This window comes from Lissotriton helveticus, chromosome 9 (genome assembly GCF_964261635.1).
Source record: "Lissotriton helveticus chromosome 9, aLisHel1.1, whole genome shotgun sequence".
Classification (NCBI taxonomy): Eukaryota; Metazoa; Chordata; class Amphibia; order Caudata; family Salamandridae; genus Lissotriton; species Lissotriton helveticus.
The window spans coordinates 356,931,262-356,949,707 of record NC_136070.1 but is presented as its reverse complement, the minus strand read 5'-3'; the positions used below and the strand labels follow the sequence as shown (position 1 = coordinate 356,949,707).

General features: G+C 42.7%; 1 protein-coding gene across 4 annotated transcripts in view; it reads right to left on the bottom strand.

The window, feature by feature from the left end:
* The window catches only part of PPP4R4 (protein phosphatase 4 regulatory subunit 4), a 1,921,930-nt gene that overhangs the window by 1,662,415 nt on the left and 241,069 nt on the right, over positions 1-18,446 (bottom strand). For all 4 annotated transcript variants that reach the window (XR_013600947.1, XM_078660096.1, XM_078660097.1 and 1 more), the window contains exon 3: positions 3,428-3,530. Coding sequence is in view for 3 of the 4 variants with exons in the window: in XM_078660096.1 (XP_078516222.1) it covers positions 3,428-3,530 (103 nt within the window). In the remaining variant the exon portion in view is untranslated. The remainder of the gene's footprint in view (positions 1-3,427; positions 3,531-18,446) is intronic.

The following is an 18,446-nucleotide window of genomic DNA, read 5'->3' as shown; positions in this document are numbered from 1 at the left end:
TGAAGGGCTTGAATCCTCTGTGGGTAAAAACGCGGTTGGTAAGGCTTGTAGGTATGTCTTTACAGCCTTCAGACTCTCCATTTCAGACTTCATCCAGGTAATTTTTTCATCGGTAAGGCTGCTGAATAAGGTGTATTCTGAGAATGGAAGATTAAGAATGCATTGTTGAGACTCATGTTTAAGGGCTGTAAGGCGAAACCAAAAGTGCCTTCTCAAGGTCAGACCATGACAGTATTTGTGGGCTGCTACTAATGATGAATCAGCCGCAGCACTAATTATTTGGTTGGAGATCATTATGTTCTTATTGACCCCTTCGTGGAAGTCGTCCCGTTTATCTCTACGGAGGTCTTCTGCAAGTTTTCATAAAGACTCCCACAAAGATCTGTCGCATCTATCTAGGTCGGTCTAACTAATTGTAGCCTTCATGGTGGTGGCAGCTGTACCACTAAACCTTGCGCCCCACTGAAAATAATGTTTTACTCTCCTTGTCTGGTGGTACAGTAGATGAAGACGTGGTCGAATGTTGTTTCCTAGCCACATGACCACAGAATCAGGGGGAGGACCGGAGCGAAGAAACAGTGGGTCCTGCCCTGGAGACCTATACTTCTTTTGTAGCCTCGAAGAAGCAGATTTGGAGGAGACCGTGTGAGGAACAGATGCATGGCTGGTTCTAATAGGCCAGGAACCAATGGCAGGAGATGTCTAGACACTGATCGGTGGTGAAGCGTCTAAATAATTTAAGATGTAGATGGTGTTGGAGCTGGTATCGGGATGTTCACTTTGAAGCGCCTTTCACCAGGACCTCCTGAAAGGTGTTTTATCATCCACTGAAAATACCCTTGGTTGGGGAGAATAAGACAGTATTGGCGTATACCTACCAGCACTGGGAGAAACAGTTGAAGCATAATAGGACGAACAATATCTTGACAGCGTTCTTGACCTGGACCTGGATGCATCAGGTGATGTGTGCATCTGGAGGATAGTCGTGATGAGGAACGCCAAGACCTGTGGCAATTCTTGCCATGGTGCAAATGATGGGGAGAGGTGGCACTTCATGGACAAAGCAGAGGTTTCTACAGGTTGTGCATGTGGAAGGGATGCTAGCAGAAAGAACAATTGATGGACAGAATGCAGACCAATTTCATACATTCACCCCAGTACAGAGATCTGGGTCTAAATCCATCGTTTTTTGGAGTTGGAAGTGGTGTCGGAGAAGGTGGAGGAGGCAATCTTCAATGTGTCAGCCGTCATTTACTCTTCGATGTCGACACAGTCCTCGACTATGAAAATGTAGTTATCGTACCTTGTCTGACCTGGAACAATATTGCTTTGGAAGTGGGCTTCTCTTTTTAGATCTCCCATGCCTGGAGTGGAGTCCTCAGAGGAAGGTGGAAGAGCCCTGGTAGAGAACTGACCCTCTTCTCACTCTCTGGATGTCCCACCTTCTGATTGCACCTGCATCGCTCATTTGTGCCATGGAGGCGAAACTTCTCCCTTTCCCTCAGGGTGCACCTGGAAAACTTCTTGCAGCGTGGACACCTGTCAGGAATATGGCTCTCAGGGAGGCAGATAATACAGATATCATAAGGGTCTCACTTGGCCTTCTTTCTTCCATAGGCAGGACACTTGTCAAATAAAGATGACGTTTTATCTAACCAATGGAAAAAGAATGATGTCAGAAAAAGACAGAAAAACACTGGGACAGAGAAATCCGCCAGTAAAACAGTTGTCAAAAACGTCCTAGCAAGATATGTGATGAAAAAAAGGCAAAAAGGCTGAGCTCAGTGCTCCCAGTCCCTGTCACCAGGAGCTTGAAAAAGAACTGAAGCAACTGCCACCTGCTGGGCATGATGTGATACTGGTGGTCTCTGGGCCCTTAAAGGCGCAGACACTGTTCTCACATCCACATAATGGCAGCCTATCGAGCCTCACTCGCACTGTCCTTTTTCCTTGATCCTTCTTTTAAACAGGGTTTGTGAAAGAGATTTAAGTAGTCCAATATCATGTTACTAATTATTTGGCTTTAAATTCATATATACAAATGTATTTAGTACCTTTTTTAAAAGCAGTCTGAAGAAATTGGCCATTATAGCCTTTCTTATAGGCTGCATCATGCTCATGTTTAAAGTGCTTCTATAGGCTTTCCTGAAGGAAGGTGAACATCTAGGCTTAAGAAGACTTATTTGGCTGGGACTAGTCAGTGCTTATAATTTCAATGGAGATGTCCTGAGAGAGAACAACTCTACACACTTCACAATGTCTTTTGTGCCTTTGGTCCTTCTCTGGATAGTGGTATACACTTTGCAGAATAGGTATTCTTTATCTGCTGGTCTAAGCCATCTATTTGTGAATGATTTATTGCTGCAGGACCTGGTACATGCGTCATAGCCGGAAGATAGGAAGTAACTGAATACTGGTTATTTTAAAAGTTTGGGTGCACTGTTTGGCTGTCTACTTCAATGTTCTTACAAATAAATATGTTATTATCGGTTACGTATGATGGCCCTTCACAATTTACATCTTGTAACAGCCTAATAAAAGGATTTCTATGTTATTGTCTCCGTGTTCGTGAAAGGAAGTTGCTCAATCTGTATTAAAGCAAGCCTATCCCTTCTTCGCCATTTCCTTGTTTTTCTTTATTATTTTATAACGCTCCTGAAGTAGCACGTCTACAATCATGATTAAGTATCTTCTGATCACTCCTCAAAAAGGCATATGGCCTACAAGGTTTCAGGTGCATGTTTCAGGGCTGAGTTGATATTTATCAGGCTGATGTGGAGCTGCTGATTTGTGCCCATTAATTACAATATGTTGCATTTGTTTGGTTTTTGCCCAGTGTTCATCGCTGTGGTCCGGTCTACAGGGAATTTGAGATACCACTCGCATTTTCTTTCTGTCTGGCGAGTTTGTCTCTCAGTACACTCAGTTTTGAACTGTGACTCTTTCTTGTACAAGTATACTGTTATTTTCTCATGTACTTAGCCTTTTGACCCAGTTCCTAAGCACCTCTGGAGCCATTTTACAGGTGAGGGACCGTGTTTTGGCCCCTAGACCCTTGCTTGGCTGGCTCAGCTAGTGTGTGGAAGTCGGTTGCTACTGTTTCTGGTGTATTTGCTCTGAACTCTTTCTCCCTGTGTCGAGGCATACATTTGTGAAGTAGTCAGACTTTGCAGCTAAGTCTAGCCACTTGTGTTTTTTAGTGTGAGGTACTATTCTGCTTGGTGCACAGTTCATGTGTGACTCATTGAGTGTATTATTTGGATATCCTGTTTTGAAGAGAGGTAGCTGTCTTGGTTCTACTTTTCTGTGCGGGTTCTATCCACTTTCATTTGTATACCCTAACTCACATTTTATTTAGTTACCATTTCTTGAGTAACAGTGTGACCTTTACCTAGTGAATACAAATATTTAATTATAAACAACCTACCTTGATTTTTGGCACCACTCTCCGAAGTGTCTCTGCCGGATTCTGTCGTATCAAGACTGGAAGATTTGCAACCACACTTGTTTCTTGAATATCTTCACCAGAACTACAAAATAAATGTACAACGTTTTTTTCAGTAGTCATAAGGGACCTGAAACAATGGCCAAAGTTCAACATCTTCTGCATTTTCTGATATAGGTTTGGTTGTGTTTCAGATAGCACAGCATTTTGCTGCACTCTATGGCTAAACTAGATATTAGATGATGTTGTCTCAAGCACTGAAAGCTAATCTACCATCATCGTATGATGCAGCTATAATACCATATTTAACACTTAATACCCCTAGATTGAACATACACAAGAATGTATAATAGTCTTTTAGTTAAGGAGAAATTCAGGATGTTCAACTGGAACGTAATATCAACACGCTCATTCTTATATTAGGGACTATGTAGGATGACTTTACGTTTCATATCACCTTCGTTTCCCTCAGTGGTTACAAGAATTGCAAAAGCTAATAATGAACACATATGATTTTCAAATAAAAACTGCAATATTTGCAAAAAGGTAGAAGAGCGCATTTTGAACACCATTCCTAAGAAAAACAAAAAGTAGAATAACAGTGCTACATTTTTTTATGTAATGTTATCTTATGTTAGGACATTTGTAAAGCACGCGAATACCAGAAGCGTCTTGGCGCTATCAGATGAGGCCGGAGAGTGGAAACTTGGATGTTAAATAGTCAGGTTTTTATCGCCTTCTTGAACAATGTCAATGAAAGGAGTTCCAGAGTTTGATGGTGTTGAGGACCATACCTCTGCAGCCCCAATGCCTCTTTTTAAATGACAGGACTGCTAAAAGGTTGGCCTTGGCCGACCTGAGTTCTCTGTTAGGCTTATATCTCTTGAAAGCCGACCTGAGGAAATCAGGTCCTGAGTTATGCAATCCTTTGTGGGCCAGGCATAGGGCCTTAAACTTAGCCTGGCTGCCCATGGTAAGCCAGTGCAGCTTGCGAAGACCCTGCTTAATGGAATGGTACTCAGGAAGATTAACAACCAGTCTTGCTGCGGCATTTTGGACCAGTTGTAGTCGACTCATATTTTTTTCTAAAACAGATAAAGAATATTACAATATTCCAGCCTATGAAGTACAGGCAGGGTTGTCAGAGTTTTTCTGTGTCTGTCTGGGATAAAAGGAAGATTTTTTTTTATCATTTTAATGATATAGTAGGCTGCGGAATTGACCGATGATATTTGCGCGCTCATCTTCAGGTTGTCATCAATGATGATTCCCAAATTCTTAACTTTAGTCACAGGGTGAGGTGGGTATGGAAAATTATCAGGCCACCGGTTGGTGGACCAGGCTCGGGAGGGGTTGCTGAATACAATTATCTCCGGTTTCCCTACATTAAGTTTCAGGCAGTGCCCACTCATCCAGCCACTGATTGCCTTGATGCAGTTACAGCATTTTGAGGGGCCTGATGAGTCATTGTGAGCTGCAGCAGTTATTATCTGAGTATCGTCTGCATAGGAAGTTACCTCCAAATTGAAACTTCTTATGAGCTGTACCAATTTTGCAACAAAAATATTAAAAAACATGGGGCTAAGGGACAACCCTTTTGGGACTCCACAAGGCAGTGTGTAGGGTAGGGACTTAAAATTCCCTAAAGCTACTGCCTGAGATCTGTCACTCAGAAAGAAGTAAAGAAGCTCCAGGGCGATCTCCTTAACTCCTATTTTCTTTAGGCATCTTGTGAGAGCGGTGTGATCAACAGTACCGAAGGCAGCCGATAAATCTAGTAAAATCATCACTGCTGAGCCTCCGCCATCGACTGCCTTCCTTACTTCCTCCGTTGCCTTGACCAAGGCGGTTTCTGTGCTGTGCCCAGGTCAGAAGCTGTACTGGGAGGAGTCCAGGAGCTGATTGTCGAAGATGTATTTAGACAGTTTCAGATTCATTATTTCCTCACAAATGTTAGCAGGGAGGAGTAGTCGAACGATAGGACGATAGTTGGCCGTGTCGTCTACTTTTAGGTTGGAATTTTTTAAGAGAGGAAGGATGGAAGCTTGTTTTCAGGCTGAAGGGAATGTCCCGGTGGCGAACATGGTATTAAAGATCTGAGATATCTTCCTGTCAATAATGTCAGGGACCAGTTTCAAGATCTTTACTGGGACTTAATCTTAATGTTTACGGGTATTTAATACGTATTCACTATGTATGGTCCTGTGGCCATCTTCTGAGTTTACTGCCGGCCTCACTGGAAATGTAGAAACTGCAAAGCAAGGTCCGTGGGCCACCAAAGAAGGCCTGCCGGGCCGTACTATGAGTTCCACGGTTGTATAGCATGCATCAGCTCTTGCTATAGCCACTACATGCTCTAGTTTGGTTCACCAGACTGTTTTCTTATGGCCTGGTTTAGGATAGGCCACAGCATGATTGACATATTTTAGGCAGCTATGTAGCCCTAGGAAGCATGCCTGTTGGATTTCAGAGCAGTGTGGATAAAGTTTTTAAGTGCACAACATGCCAGTAGTTAGTCTCATGTGGTAATGTTATCGGTTGCAATCTTTACGGAGTGTGGGTCTGTGGTGGTTGCTGAAGAATGTCAGCTCTGTAGCTATGGTTAAAATACTTAATTCACAGAAAAAGTAAATGTTTGTGATCACTAGCGTATTAGGCGGTATTTATGCATCTGTGCAAAACAAGTCAGCCAAACAGGGACACACCTTAAATTGATCTTCAAATGTTTTGTTCAGACAGAGGTCTCAGGACATCGTGGACTGAATTTCTGTGGCCACAAAACAATAAAGATGCGGCCATAACCATCGAAAATTGAAGCATTTTTGCAACAGGTACACTATGTGTCTCTCACAAAAAATAGAGTGGCACAACCAACAAACCAGTACCGCGCAGAAAGCCCGAGCTGGAAAGAGGGATGTGTGATGCCAGAGAGTGCAGATTTCAATTAAAAAACTGCCCTCTCTCTTGCACCGTCCTGAAATATTTCTTCCCAGCATGAAATACATTTTGCTGGAGAAAGCTGTTGAAGTGGCTCCCTCCATACTCACATTTTAATGTAATGTGGAGGAGGATGGAGGGGGTTACATAACAGCTCCTTGCAAGAGCATGCATTTAACGCTGCTCAAGGCCTGGGGCTAGTGGAAACGGAGGTGAGGTCAGGGGGCTAGGATAGGAGACTAGAAGGGAGAGAATTATAAACTGCAAGGGAGAAGCGGGCTGCAAAAAAGTGACAGGGGAGCAGTGAGAAAGATATAAAATGCAGAGGTGCTGGAAGCGTTGTAGTGCAGGTGAGTGGCTATCTATTCAGAGCTTCTTGGAGTCCAGCTCTGCCTCCAGGCACTAGCGGCTCCTCTGTTCTGGCAGAGGAGAATCGCCCCACTGCTTTCTCGTAGTGCGAGAAGCAAAAACATAAAATGGTAATAACGTTTAGTTCTTACCGTTTTATGTTTCCTTTGCGGTGGGGCAGATGTTCTAACGGAGCAGGGGAGGAGTAGTTTGCCCATTCTTAAGTGCGCAATGGCCGTTTGGTCGGCCTTCTCGGGCCGCACAAACCATTCATTTGCACTTTCCCCTTCTACATGCAGGCTACATTACAGCCTGCATGGAGAACATGCCCACTCCTCCAGCCCCTGGCAGAGCGCCATGTCGCAGCGCTCAGACCAATCACGACACAGTCACATTGCAGCATTGTGGTTGGCTTAGGGGAGGGAGCCTGGCTGCCTGCTTCCTGTTCCTGTCCGAGGAGTAGGCAGGAGTCAGGAGCAGAGAAGACGGGGGACTCCTTACCCCGTGGTACCCCTGCACCTGCCCCCCAAGCTATGCTGACCGCAACTGCCTCCAGGAAGCTTGTAGTGTGTTTACATGTCAGGCACAGCGAGAAAGAGAATGAAAACGAAGCTCTCCTGCCCACCTGGCTTTTACTGTCCTATCATGGCAGCTCAGGGTCATTAAAAGGAGCGTTTATTAAAGTTATTTTTAGAGATTTTGTAAAAATCGCAGGTCTTTTACAAAAGTCCCAATTTTGCAATTTATTTTGTAAATCACGAAATCCTGCATAATGTCAGAGGCTGAGCCCTGCCTGTTCTGGTGTCAGGCTGGGCAAAAGGCATAAGGCATCACTGAAGGCCAGGCTCTGCACACACAGCTCAACACCCTCAACCGAAGCCAGTCCATGTGTGCACTGTATGACCAAAGTGCAGGAATTATGACCAGCATGAGCAAATCACAGACACTCTTCATACATCACAGAAAATTCCAGCAAAACAAATGATAAAACTTACATTGAAGGACGTTATTTTTCTTTAGTAAGATCAATAACTATTCAAGAAAACGTTTAAAAAAAACTGAAAACGCAATTGTCATGGTCATGATGCAAAAGTCAAAACCTGATGAACCAGTTATTGTTGGCTAAGCAATTATAAAACCATGATGTTTTATGTACGTGGAAAGTAGGGTTGAAACCTTCCATCTACAATCAATAACCTTTAATAAATGTGTTGCCAGTAAGAAGAATTTGATGCCACACTCAAGGCAAACTGATTTATTATGCTGGATAGGCATTGAGTTCATTACAATTCAGATACCTGGCGACAACATGAATACTGCACCTGCTGATATGTTGTGTTAAATTGTAATAGCTGAACATGTATACCTTAGGTTTTATGACAGTAAAGCAGGTTTCTGGATAAGTCAGAGATTCAAATAGAAATATGATTTTAAGAGGTTACGGAAACGAAAAAATGGCACTTAAGCTGAAAAGATAAGGAAATCAACTTGATGGCCACAACAACTGAAGAAGCACCCTCCTCATTTCTGTCAATCCTAACATCAAGACTCCAGTCTTTCCCTCGTATTAATATTTAGCCAGTTGCATCCTTTGCTGACATCATTCTCATGGGACTTCCAAAACATTGCAGCAGTATGCATGTCATTCCGCTTTTGATGAGTACCCGGTTATCACTGGTGTTGGAAATGTCCCTTTCTTGGGTGCTTTCCTAAGACTTTTTGCTTTTCTCCTTCCCAGTTTTCCGCTGATCTAGGTGCTAGCCTTAAGACTTTGAGCACGGTTGACACTGCCATTCAGTGCCAAAGCACTGGGAATGTCACATACATAATGGTGATTGGTGTATACATGATTGGCTGATTCAAGTTAGCTGTGAGTCCCTTGTCTATGGGTAAGACATATACCCAGAGCATGTAACTCAAATGCACCTCCGTGGGCTTTCAGCACTGGTTGTGCCATCCACACAGTTAGCTCATCGATCGTGCAACAGGTTTGCCCTGGTGGGGCCTGTGTGCGCAGGTTACTGTTGCTCGGCTTGGCATTTAAAAAGCTACTGCCAAGGCTCTGCATGTCTCTTGGTATATTGGAGTTCTCCTTAGGGACAGGGTGCATTGCTGGCAAGAGGTACGGCATATGCGCAGATGAGTTACATACAAGGGTTTTGAATGGCACAGGATGGTGTGTTTGGTATGAAAGGGCCTGCTTCTTGCACTGGATTAGCATGGGGAAATGTAAGGAAGGCTATTGAGCAGCATTCCCACATGCAGGGTAGTAACAGTATAGTGTTTGGTATCGATGTGTTCGTGATGGTGAATCCTCTCCTCTAGTGCGAGTGGATTCAACATTAGTTACGTGGAAAAGTCACTTTGGGAAACTGAGCATTTCGATGCTCATGGCTCTGAGTGCCTGTCTCCAATTTATATCTGGGTGCTGGGGGGACAGCCACATCTGTGCATTCCTGATAGAAGGCCATAAACTAGGGGCTCAAGCGAAACTGCCAACCTCTGACTCTGAGGGGCCTCACTGGGATGATTACTTTACACGGGGTGGAACGGGCACCTGGATTCCAAGGGGCAGAGACCTGGCCCCACTAAAGATAGTGATCTAACCTCCCAGGGTAGGATGACCGACAGGACAGAATTTAGAGAGGGCCTGTGCATTTCAAAGGTGGCCTTTTGAACTGATTGCATCCTCAAAGGCTATTGTGTGTATAACTAATGAAACTCTGGCCTCAAAAGTTACTGCCTCTTTTAGGATTTGGAACCATACTATGCTGGGTTGATACTGGGACATCGACATGCAGAATCAATAGGACATGAGGGACTGCAACTGGATTATCTGCATACGTGTGGTGGCCTGTAGATTGTCGTGCTCCAGGAAGGAGACTATCACTTGGTAGATGTTGCCTAGATGTTGCTGGCCTGCAGCTAGTGTCATCTGTCATGGCCAGGGTCTCTAAGTACTCACCAAGAGCTGGTTGGCTAGCCTCCTGTCCATGAGATCCCAAGGGCCCAAAGGGTCTCCCCATTTCCACAAAGTGGTAAGGACCGTGAAGGGTGCGGAGGAAACGGGTGGAAGTGATAGTCGGCTAGGACAAGTACTGCCCTAAAGTACACTGGCATTACACTGTACAAAGGAGTGTGCACATAAAGATCAGCAGTCCATCTGAGGTGCCAGGATCTGAGGTGTTTGAGGAGTGTGGGGGAAGCTTGCAGAGTCTGAGGAACCTGTGCTTGCTACAAGGGGACATGTGCTAGCTTGTACTCCAAAGCGTGTGGTGTCCGAGGGGTGTTGGGAGACCTGAGCTGGGAGCTGAGATGGTCTTTGACTTCCAGATTGGGAGGACATCAGTGCCTGACACCGTGGTCTCCATCGGATGTCGCGGGCTCCCTCTCTCTGGACCCACGCCAAAAGGTACTTTGTTGTGGAGACCATCGTGACAGGGCTCGAGGGGTTTTGTTGTGCCTTGCTGGCACCTACAGCTGGCTGTTAGAAGCTACGGGAGCAATGGTAGCTCGCATCTCCACCTGGGGGAATAGCAATCCCACACTCGTGCAGGTGCCATTGGACGCCTGGAGGTCTAATCCGAAAGGACAAAACTAAGTAACTGTTTCTTTCCATTTTAGTTGGTTCTGATAGTCTAGTCAATGGGGCGCCAGCAGGGGCAATGTGTATCGTTGGCTGGTGTAGCTAATTCACTGAGGGGATGGGTCATGAGGCATAGTCAAAGACCTGTGATTTCCTGACCATTGCAAATGATGGGTATGCGATATTGGGAATGTCATGTTTGTTGATTACCTATGGATAGTGCATATGTGGTTATGCAGTTATTCTGCTAATGAAAAAGTCTGACAATTGCGTATTACTATCAAGTATATATTCAATGTACAGATTGTTTTGCTTTCAATTTATATATCATATTGATCTCAATGTGTGTGTGTGTGTGTGTGTGTGTGTGAGTATAATACAAAGAAGAGTGTTTTTTACATAGGGTGTGGAGTCTTTTTGTAGCATACGGAGTGTGTTCCGAGGGTGGTGTTGTGCCAATACTTTACACAATGACCATGAAGATAAGCCTGACTGCTCTGTGCCAAGCTACCCAAGGGTGAGCACAGGTTATTGTACACGTGTATCATACTCATCCTATCTAGGATGGGGGATTCCAACTGGCTTCAATGCGTCCCAGCTAGCAGGAAACCGCTTGGTCTAACAACTGGCATGCATTCAAAAAGGATATCCACATGCTTGCATAAAAGAAACAAAAGGATTACCTAAGTTAATATAACATTCAAGCCAGTATAAATACACCGGGACACTGCAGTTAGTGGAGCACGAAAAGGATGAAAAAGGGATCACCAACTTTCTGGACATAGCCATATGGGTAGGACTGAATCCAACCATTGGCATTCCTTTGGTCTCATTCACCTCTTTTCCACCCAATTAGATGTTAAGGATGATGGCATGTTCACGGTTTATGTGCAGGACTGATGTGGACTGCATTCAGATTAGCCACGGGGGAGAGGTGGATCTCTAGTGATAAATGTATGACTGATACAAAATGTAATGTGGTTTCGTAAGGGAATTCTGTAATATTGAAACTGTCAAAAGAAATATTTTGTTTTTAAAAATGAGTGATGGCATACTAAGCAAGATCCTATTGAGCCTAACAGGAACTAGAATGCTACATACTGCCATTCATCTCCAGATATAGGCCTTCAAGGATAATGACCTGGACCGATTCTGTTCTTTGATGAGGATGGAATTCAGTGTGGTTGGTATCCATGCAGGCTTGCTTGGATTTCAAAGCAAACACAAGGAGATAATGGATGGAGCACTGAAACCTTTCAGAGACTCACCCCCAGTCATACATCTGGGTGAATCCATCTTCATTCTTTAGCTCACATCGCAATCCTAGTTCAGACTCAGCCATATGATTTCAAACATCCAAGAAAGAGGCAGCAACACTCCGTGAGAAGTTGTGAAAACAAGAAGTACTTCTCATGAGGGAATTCTATAGCTAGGCTATCCTGGTTTAGGTTTAAACCTACAATAATTGCTATACCGCTAATGAAAGGTAAACTGCCCTCATCAGTTAACTAGGGTATCCTGTTTTAGGCTTAAACCTATATTAACTGATAAAACCCTCCTGAAAGGTAAACTGCCCTCATCATTTTAACATATAAACAGCGAAAAGTAACCTGCACAACTGCAAACTAAAATGACATTCAAAGAAAGGAAACTGAGGGAGAATTCGTTTTTTTTTATTTCTTCCTGCAGGGACCAACACAATCTAACTTTGTTATTAGCAACAAGAAAGACTGATTCAGCTTGTATTTTGTTATTTTGTGATATGATTTGTGAATGTTGTTTCTTCTTCCTTTTAATTTCTCCAGTTTTGTCTGCTTGAATTAAAGTTACTGGGTTTAGAAGCTTGATTTAGGCCTGATCTAAATATGGTAATCATTGTAGAGAATCTGGGAATATTACAAACATATTTTATCTTTTGGAAAGTGTTGAATTGGTTACCTTATAAGAATCTTGGCCAATATGTACTATCCTATTAATGTTCCAACACTATGTGCCAAATCACCCTCACGTTTTACACATTCAATGCAAGGTGTAGTGGCAGGTACCCGTGAAAAGAGTGCTGTCACCATGCACAAGGGATAGTGTTGAAAACATGACATGACTTACCACATACCAACAAAATGGGGAGTCATTCCTTATTTGCGATTAGCAATTTGCTAATCGCAAATAAGGAAGCTGTAGAAATCGCAAATAAAATTGCGATTTCTACATGAATCCCGTTTTGCGAGTCCTTAATAGCGATTCCTTAATAATCGCTATTAAGGACTCGCAAAACGGGACAATGATGAATCTGGGGGTAAGTCCCTTGGACAAACTGCATATTCTGCACTTCTCCTTTGAATGAAAGATGTGCTTTATAACAATTCCTCCAAAAAGCACGTATTGGAACCAGTTAAAAAAACACTGTTTTTCTATGTTGGGGGTTAAGCAACAGAATAAACAATGAAATGCACTGATTTCAAAAGATGTGGAAAATACTGGAAAAATACAAATGAAATCCACCCACAAAAAATCAACACTGAAAACAGCATAGTCTATATATAGTGTGTCACTGATGACATCAATGTTTACTGTGGTTTGCTTATACAAGTGCCTTAATCCACCATCTTGATAAGGTGTACTTAACATGCAGAGTATGTTCATTTGGTACAGAATGAACACCAATTACAGTGGTGAGCCAATGTCTTCAAGTGACCCCAGAGAAGGATTTTCACTCTCCACTCTGCACACGTGTCTGTTAGTCTAATGTCCAGCTATTCTCATGTAAAGGTGTAGCATTCTTACTTGGCAACGCTCTTCACTGTGAACTTGTCTGACTTAGGGTGATCCCTTAGAAAAAGTGTACATCTTGAGTAGAATATAGAGCTATAGCAAGGGTAACATGAGTAGTCCTAATAGAATAGATGCTCTAAAGCTTCTACAAAGGTTTCTCACAGTATTGGAGAAGAAATATCTTTATCAGTTGCAGAGCATGAATGGGTTTGAGTTAATATTATCATTTGTGCTCTTTTTAAGTCCAACAGACAACATAGCCATAGGCTTCTCCAAACAGACAAAATATTTTTTTTTGCATTAGAGCTGGGGACAAGCATTACAAAGGGCAACTATTTAAAAAAGGTCAACTTTTAAATAATAACGAGGACCAAAAAACAAAATGTATTTGAAAATGTCTTTGCAGCACAAGTTGCATTTTTACAGTGATACCAATATTTTACCCTAGACATGTACTAATGAAACATTCTTATATATATCGAGCACTATGCTTCATTTGCATGTTAAATGTATTCAAATGATTCAGCAGAGTTTAAAAAGATAGCTGAGATTTAATTTAATATTCCTAGGATTCATCCAGTGATTTGGTGTGGCTGTTCACAAATAATTTGTTACACAAAGTGTTTTAATAACTTTGAACAATGCCTTTACTGGATCGGAGAGGGGGGTTGCTCACCACTTCTCCCCATATATATATTTAGCCCCAGGGGTGGGCTATCCGGGGCCTCTGGTGGCTCGGGGAGGGGGGCCATGTGTCACCCCTCCCCATAAACCTTGTTTCCAGCCCCGGCAGTAGGCTTCCTGGGGCATCTGGAGGTTTGAGGAGGGGGTCCATGCAGTGCCCCTTCCCTTAAAGAATATAGCCTGGGGGGTAGGCTCCCTGGGGCTTATAGTAGATAAATGCGGCTGGACCGCCATTTTGTTTATTTGGTTTTTTTTATCCTCTGAGAATCTCATGGAAGTGTGGCATTTTCTTCTTTTTGTTTTCTTTTTTAGTCCCAGTGGGGATCCCTCTGGGTCCCCTCTAATGGGACCTAGCGGGTAGGGATATTCCTACCCTGTCCCCTAATATTTTTCTTTATTTTTAACTTCAGGACAGGGGACTCAGTCCCCGAGTGCTGTAATGGCTTCCAGCAACATTTTTCCCATGTTGCGGACAGCCAATCAGAGCGCTTGCGGAAGTCCGATTCCTGAAGGAGCGAGATGGCCCAAGGGAAATAAAGCTCCCAGGGCCAATCTGAATGCTCTATTTTTTAATAGGCACTCCTGCAAAATCCTCTTGAGACTCTCATGGACCCAACTACCAAAACATACAGTTAATATTGCCCCAAAATTTCTCAAAAACTACTGAACAGATATATACCAAGTCACAATCTGCAGATCTAAAGAAGTTTATGGAAAATGCATTGGAAGTTACATTAAAGTTAGGTGAATTTGTCAATGACAAAATTAACATTTTGAACTAAAAAAAACACAGAAAATCACCGGTTACTCTTAGCAGCACTTACTATAACTTATGTGAGGTCATAAGAAGTGCATGACAGGAGCAAATGACATCACTCATGACGTTCCATGGCAACATTGATGATATCTCCAATGACGTGATTGATGTCATCACTGATGACATCATCCAATGAGTGTGCTAGTTTGTTTTATAGTGTACATAGTGGTCGGTATGTACCATATTTCTTGTCTAACTGATTCTTTACAGCCTGGGTCCAGTTAATGTGTGTAAGTGTTTACAAAACACATGTGGTCCTGATGCTACATAGCTGAGTAGAGGTATTGGTATGTGGAGAAGTGTGGCTCAATGGTTAGAGCAGGCAGACCTTGATGCAGAGCTCTGGCCAGGGACCAGGGTTCGATTCCCGCCTTGGCGGGTCTCCGGCTCATTAATTCCCCTGACTGGATATTCTCGCCTCAGTGCCTGTTCTGATCATGGGTCCCACGCTGCAACTCTGGGCAATAGCTTGCTTAGTCTCCACAACGGCCCCAAAAGCGCTGGGATGCCTGGCTGCACCTGGGGGGTGCCCAGGAGTGGACATTTCCCAGGAAAGCCAGGAAGGGTTCCTAAGCGGTATACGGACAGCGCCGGGACACCTCCGGTGGAGGTAGCTGTGCGCTTTACAAATTCCGACACTTTACAAATTCCGACATTGAAAACATTATAAATCTTTGTATTCAAGAGTCACTCTGTTGTGCAGGTGACAGTTGACTTGTGTTCATTATATTTCTCACACTTTTTTTGGTTCTGCAGAAAGTCTTTAGCATGAGTAAGAATCCACATAGTAGATACTAACTTTTGGAAGCAGGCTTGATTTATTTGACACAATAAATCATGACAATTTTACATAACATATGTATATAGACAGTGATATTATCAATGATGTCACAACATTTTATGAGTGATGTAATACGTGAATGTGAGATCATAAGCAGTGCGTGGTGAGGACCTGAGTTATAGTTTCATCAGTTTACTATAACTCGTGAATTTTAGTTTTTTTTTTCAGTTTAAAATAATAAATTTGAACTGACATGTTTACCTGACTATAACTTCACTTTAACCTTTGTTTTTTCAGTGAATTTCAGAGAATTTCTACTTTTTATTAATGTAGATTTTATTACCATACTTAACTATGTCAACCCCCTTCTGCGCGCACAGCATTTTGTCATGCGCAGTGTGGGGTTTTCTGACCCTCTGATGCACACGGCCTACAGCCATGCCTGCACATAGCCCCTATTTCTAGTCTTCAGAGCATGGAGGCTGCGTCCTGTAATGGCGGCCACCAAGGTTCTGTTTGTGTTGTTATCAGCCAGTCAGAATGAGCATGCTTGCAGGACTTGTGAGAGCATCTCGCTCCTCAGGAGCGAGAAGGCAGACTAAAAAAAAGGCCCTTGTGGCCAATCAGATCACTTCATTATTTAAAGTGTTGTACCAGTGGGACTATCACAAGAATCTTGCACACTCAAAAGTCCATATATCAATACATTGTGAACCTTCATTGTTCAATAATTATCAAAAACATTAACACCCAAATAAAAAACAAAAAATGCTTTCTAGGTAAACTTCTCTCTTTCTGCCAACTTTGGTGCAATTCTTTTTAGCCACTTGGCTATAGCGCTGTGTAAAATTCCATATAAAAATTGAATAGTTAAATTGCCTTTGGTACCTTCTTTTTCTTGACCGCTGCCATATAGATCACCACAAAACTATCCACATAAGAACTGAGGGGAATGACCTTTTCTTTGGTACATTTTGTGAAGATTGTTGATACCATTTTACGAAAAAAAAATGCTTTATTGCACAGCCCTTTCTCTTTAAAAAAGAAATTTAAAGAAAGAACTTTGCAATAATTTTGCTATTTCCTTGGTGCCTTGAGTATTTTTAACATTTCGTAAATTTTTTTTTTAAAGGACATAAATCTGGCCTGGATACTTTTGTGGGAAAAAAGTTATAAAGGCTAAAGCTCGAAGTGCCACAAATACAAGCAAGCATTGGTAATGCATCGGTTTAACCTATGTGATGAATAAAGAACTATTTGTAATCAATCATTGACCGGGAGAAGTAAAAATCTCCCTGCCAAATAACACGTGAGTGGAGAGGATGTGGCACAGTGGGCAGAGCTTCTGACTGGAGAGCTGGGAATCTCGGTTCGAGTCTCGGTGGAGCAACATCCTGTGATTCTATCCCAATCACTTAAACACCTGAGAGATAAATTGTTATATAAATATGCTGCAAGAGTAAAAGGCAAAGCTTTACGAAAAAAGCGTTCCACCAAAGTGGATGTTAACAGTATTTTGGTGATGGGAAACTTATTGGGGAAGCAGACGATGAACAAGCATTGGCCAATGCAGGAAAATATACTACAGCCATCAGATATGAAGGAAACATAAGTAGCACACACATGAACCAATGAGAAACCGGGAAAGAGAGGAGGCAGGATGGAAGTCCCTTTTAAGTTTATATTAAAAACAATAGATTTCTCAAGCATAGCGCAATCGCTTTGCAGGCAAAACGTAATAAGGCTCACCACTGGGTGGGAGGGGTGGGGGGCCCTCAGCAGGTAAGAGTTTAAATCAAACTTTCAGTGTTGTATTACTGTTTTTTAAGAGAAAAACATTTTAATTATAATGTCCCTCCACTTGAGACATATACACTCCATCTCCACAAAGGACCAACTTATTTGATTACCGTCACCTCTGGCTATTCTCTGTAATCAGGTGACCACTGTTCAGAGAGACACTCCCACCATGGCCGGCCACCCTTTGCACTTAGTAGCACCTCAGAACCTAACATCTTGTCACCCCTACCACATTACCCTCGGCACATTCCATCCTCATCCGTTCCTTTCTTCTTTGAGAGCAGAGAATCTGTGTAGGAGTGACTGCGGTTCTGGGCGATCCACTTATCAACATGCCTCTTTTCCCTATCAATAGGGGTTCGCAGAAACTGCCAAATGACAGGAAGAAAGAGATTGATTGCAAGAAGTGCCACCTACATTCTCTCATCTCCATCATGTTTTACGAGACCATAGGAGGTGGCAGATCACAGCTTAAAACAGGCTTTGGGGACTGGCACTTCACCACTCTGACATCAGACCAGAGAATAACTGGGTTTTGAAACCAGTGATTACCTTAATGGCACTCTATGAGAGCCTTGCAGATGTCTGTAGAGATTAGCACGCAGGCTATACAATAGGTAAATCATGATTATCCAGCCTATTTGTGTCTCTTAAAGGTCGGTAGGGCTATGTAGGGCTAAGAGAGTAATTTGCATTACAGCTTTACATGGGAGTAACTCAAACCCACCCGCATCAGCAGGTTACAGGCTTCGACTAGTTGGGAAATATTCGGAGAGGCTAGACACACGGTTGATCAATGTTGGTCTGCCATGACAAGAGTTAGTGATGAATTAGTATAGTGAAATATGAAAGTAATTTGAGTGGTGGATATGTTAGTCAGTTATTTGGATTGAGAAGGATAGTGGAGGGATAGAAGAGGGAAAAAGGTTTGCATTTATATAGAGCTTGCTACCCCTGATGATGTGTTGAAGAGCTTTTTCGGTGAGTTGCACGCTACTCCGGAACCCATAACTGATTAGTGGTGAATTAGTATAGTGAAATATGAAAGTAATTTGAGTGGTGGCTATGTAAGTCAGTTATTTGGCTTGAGTAGGATAGTGTGAAGAGGAAAGGGGCTAGAATTATGTTTTTTTTCTTCTTGGGACGGTTGGTATCCCTTTCCTTTTTTAAGAGAATGGATCTACGATACAATTTGCGTGCCCTTTTACTAGTCTTCATAATCACTTACTTGTCATAGCATCTCACCAAAAATGTTGTTTCAATGTCACACAATGTT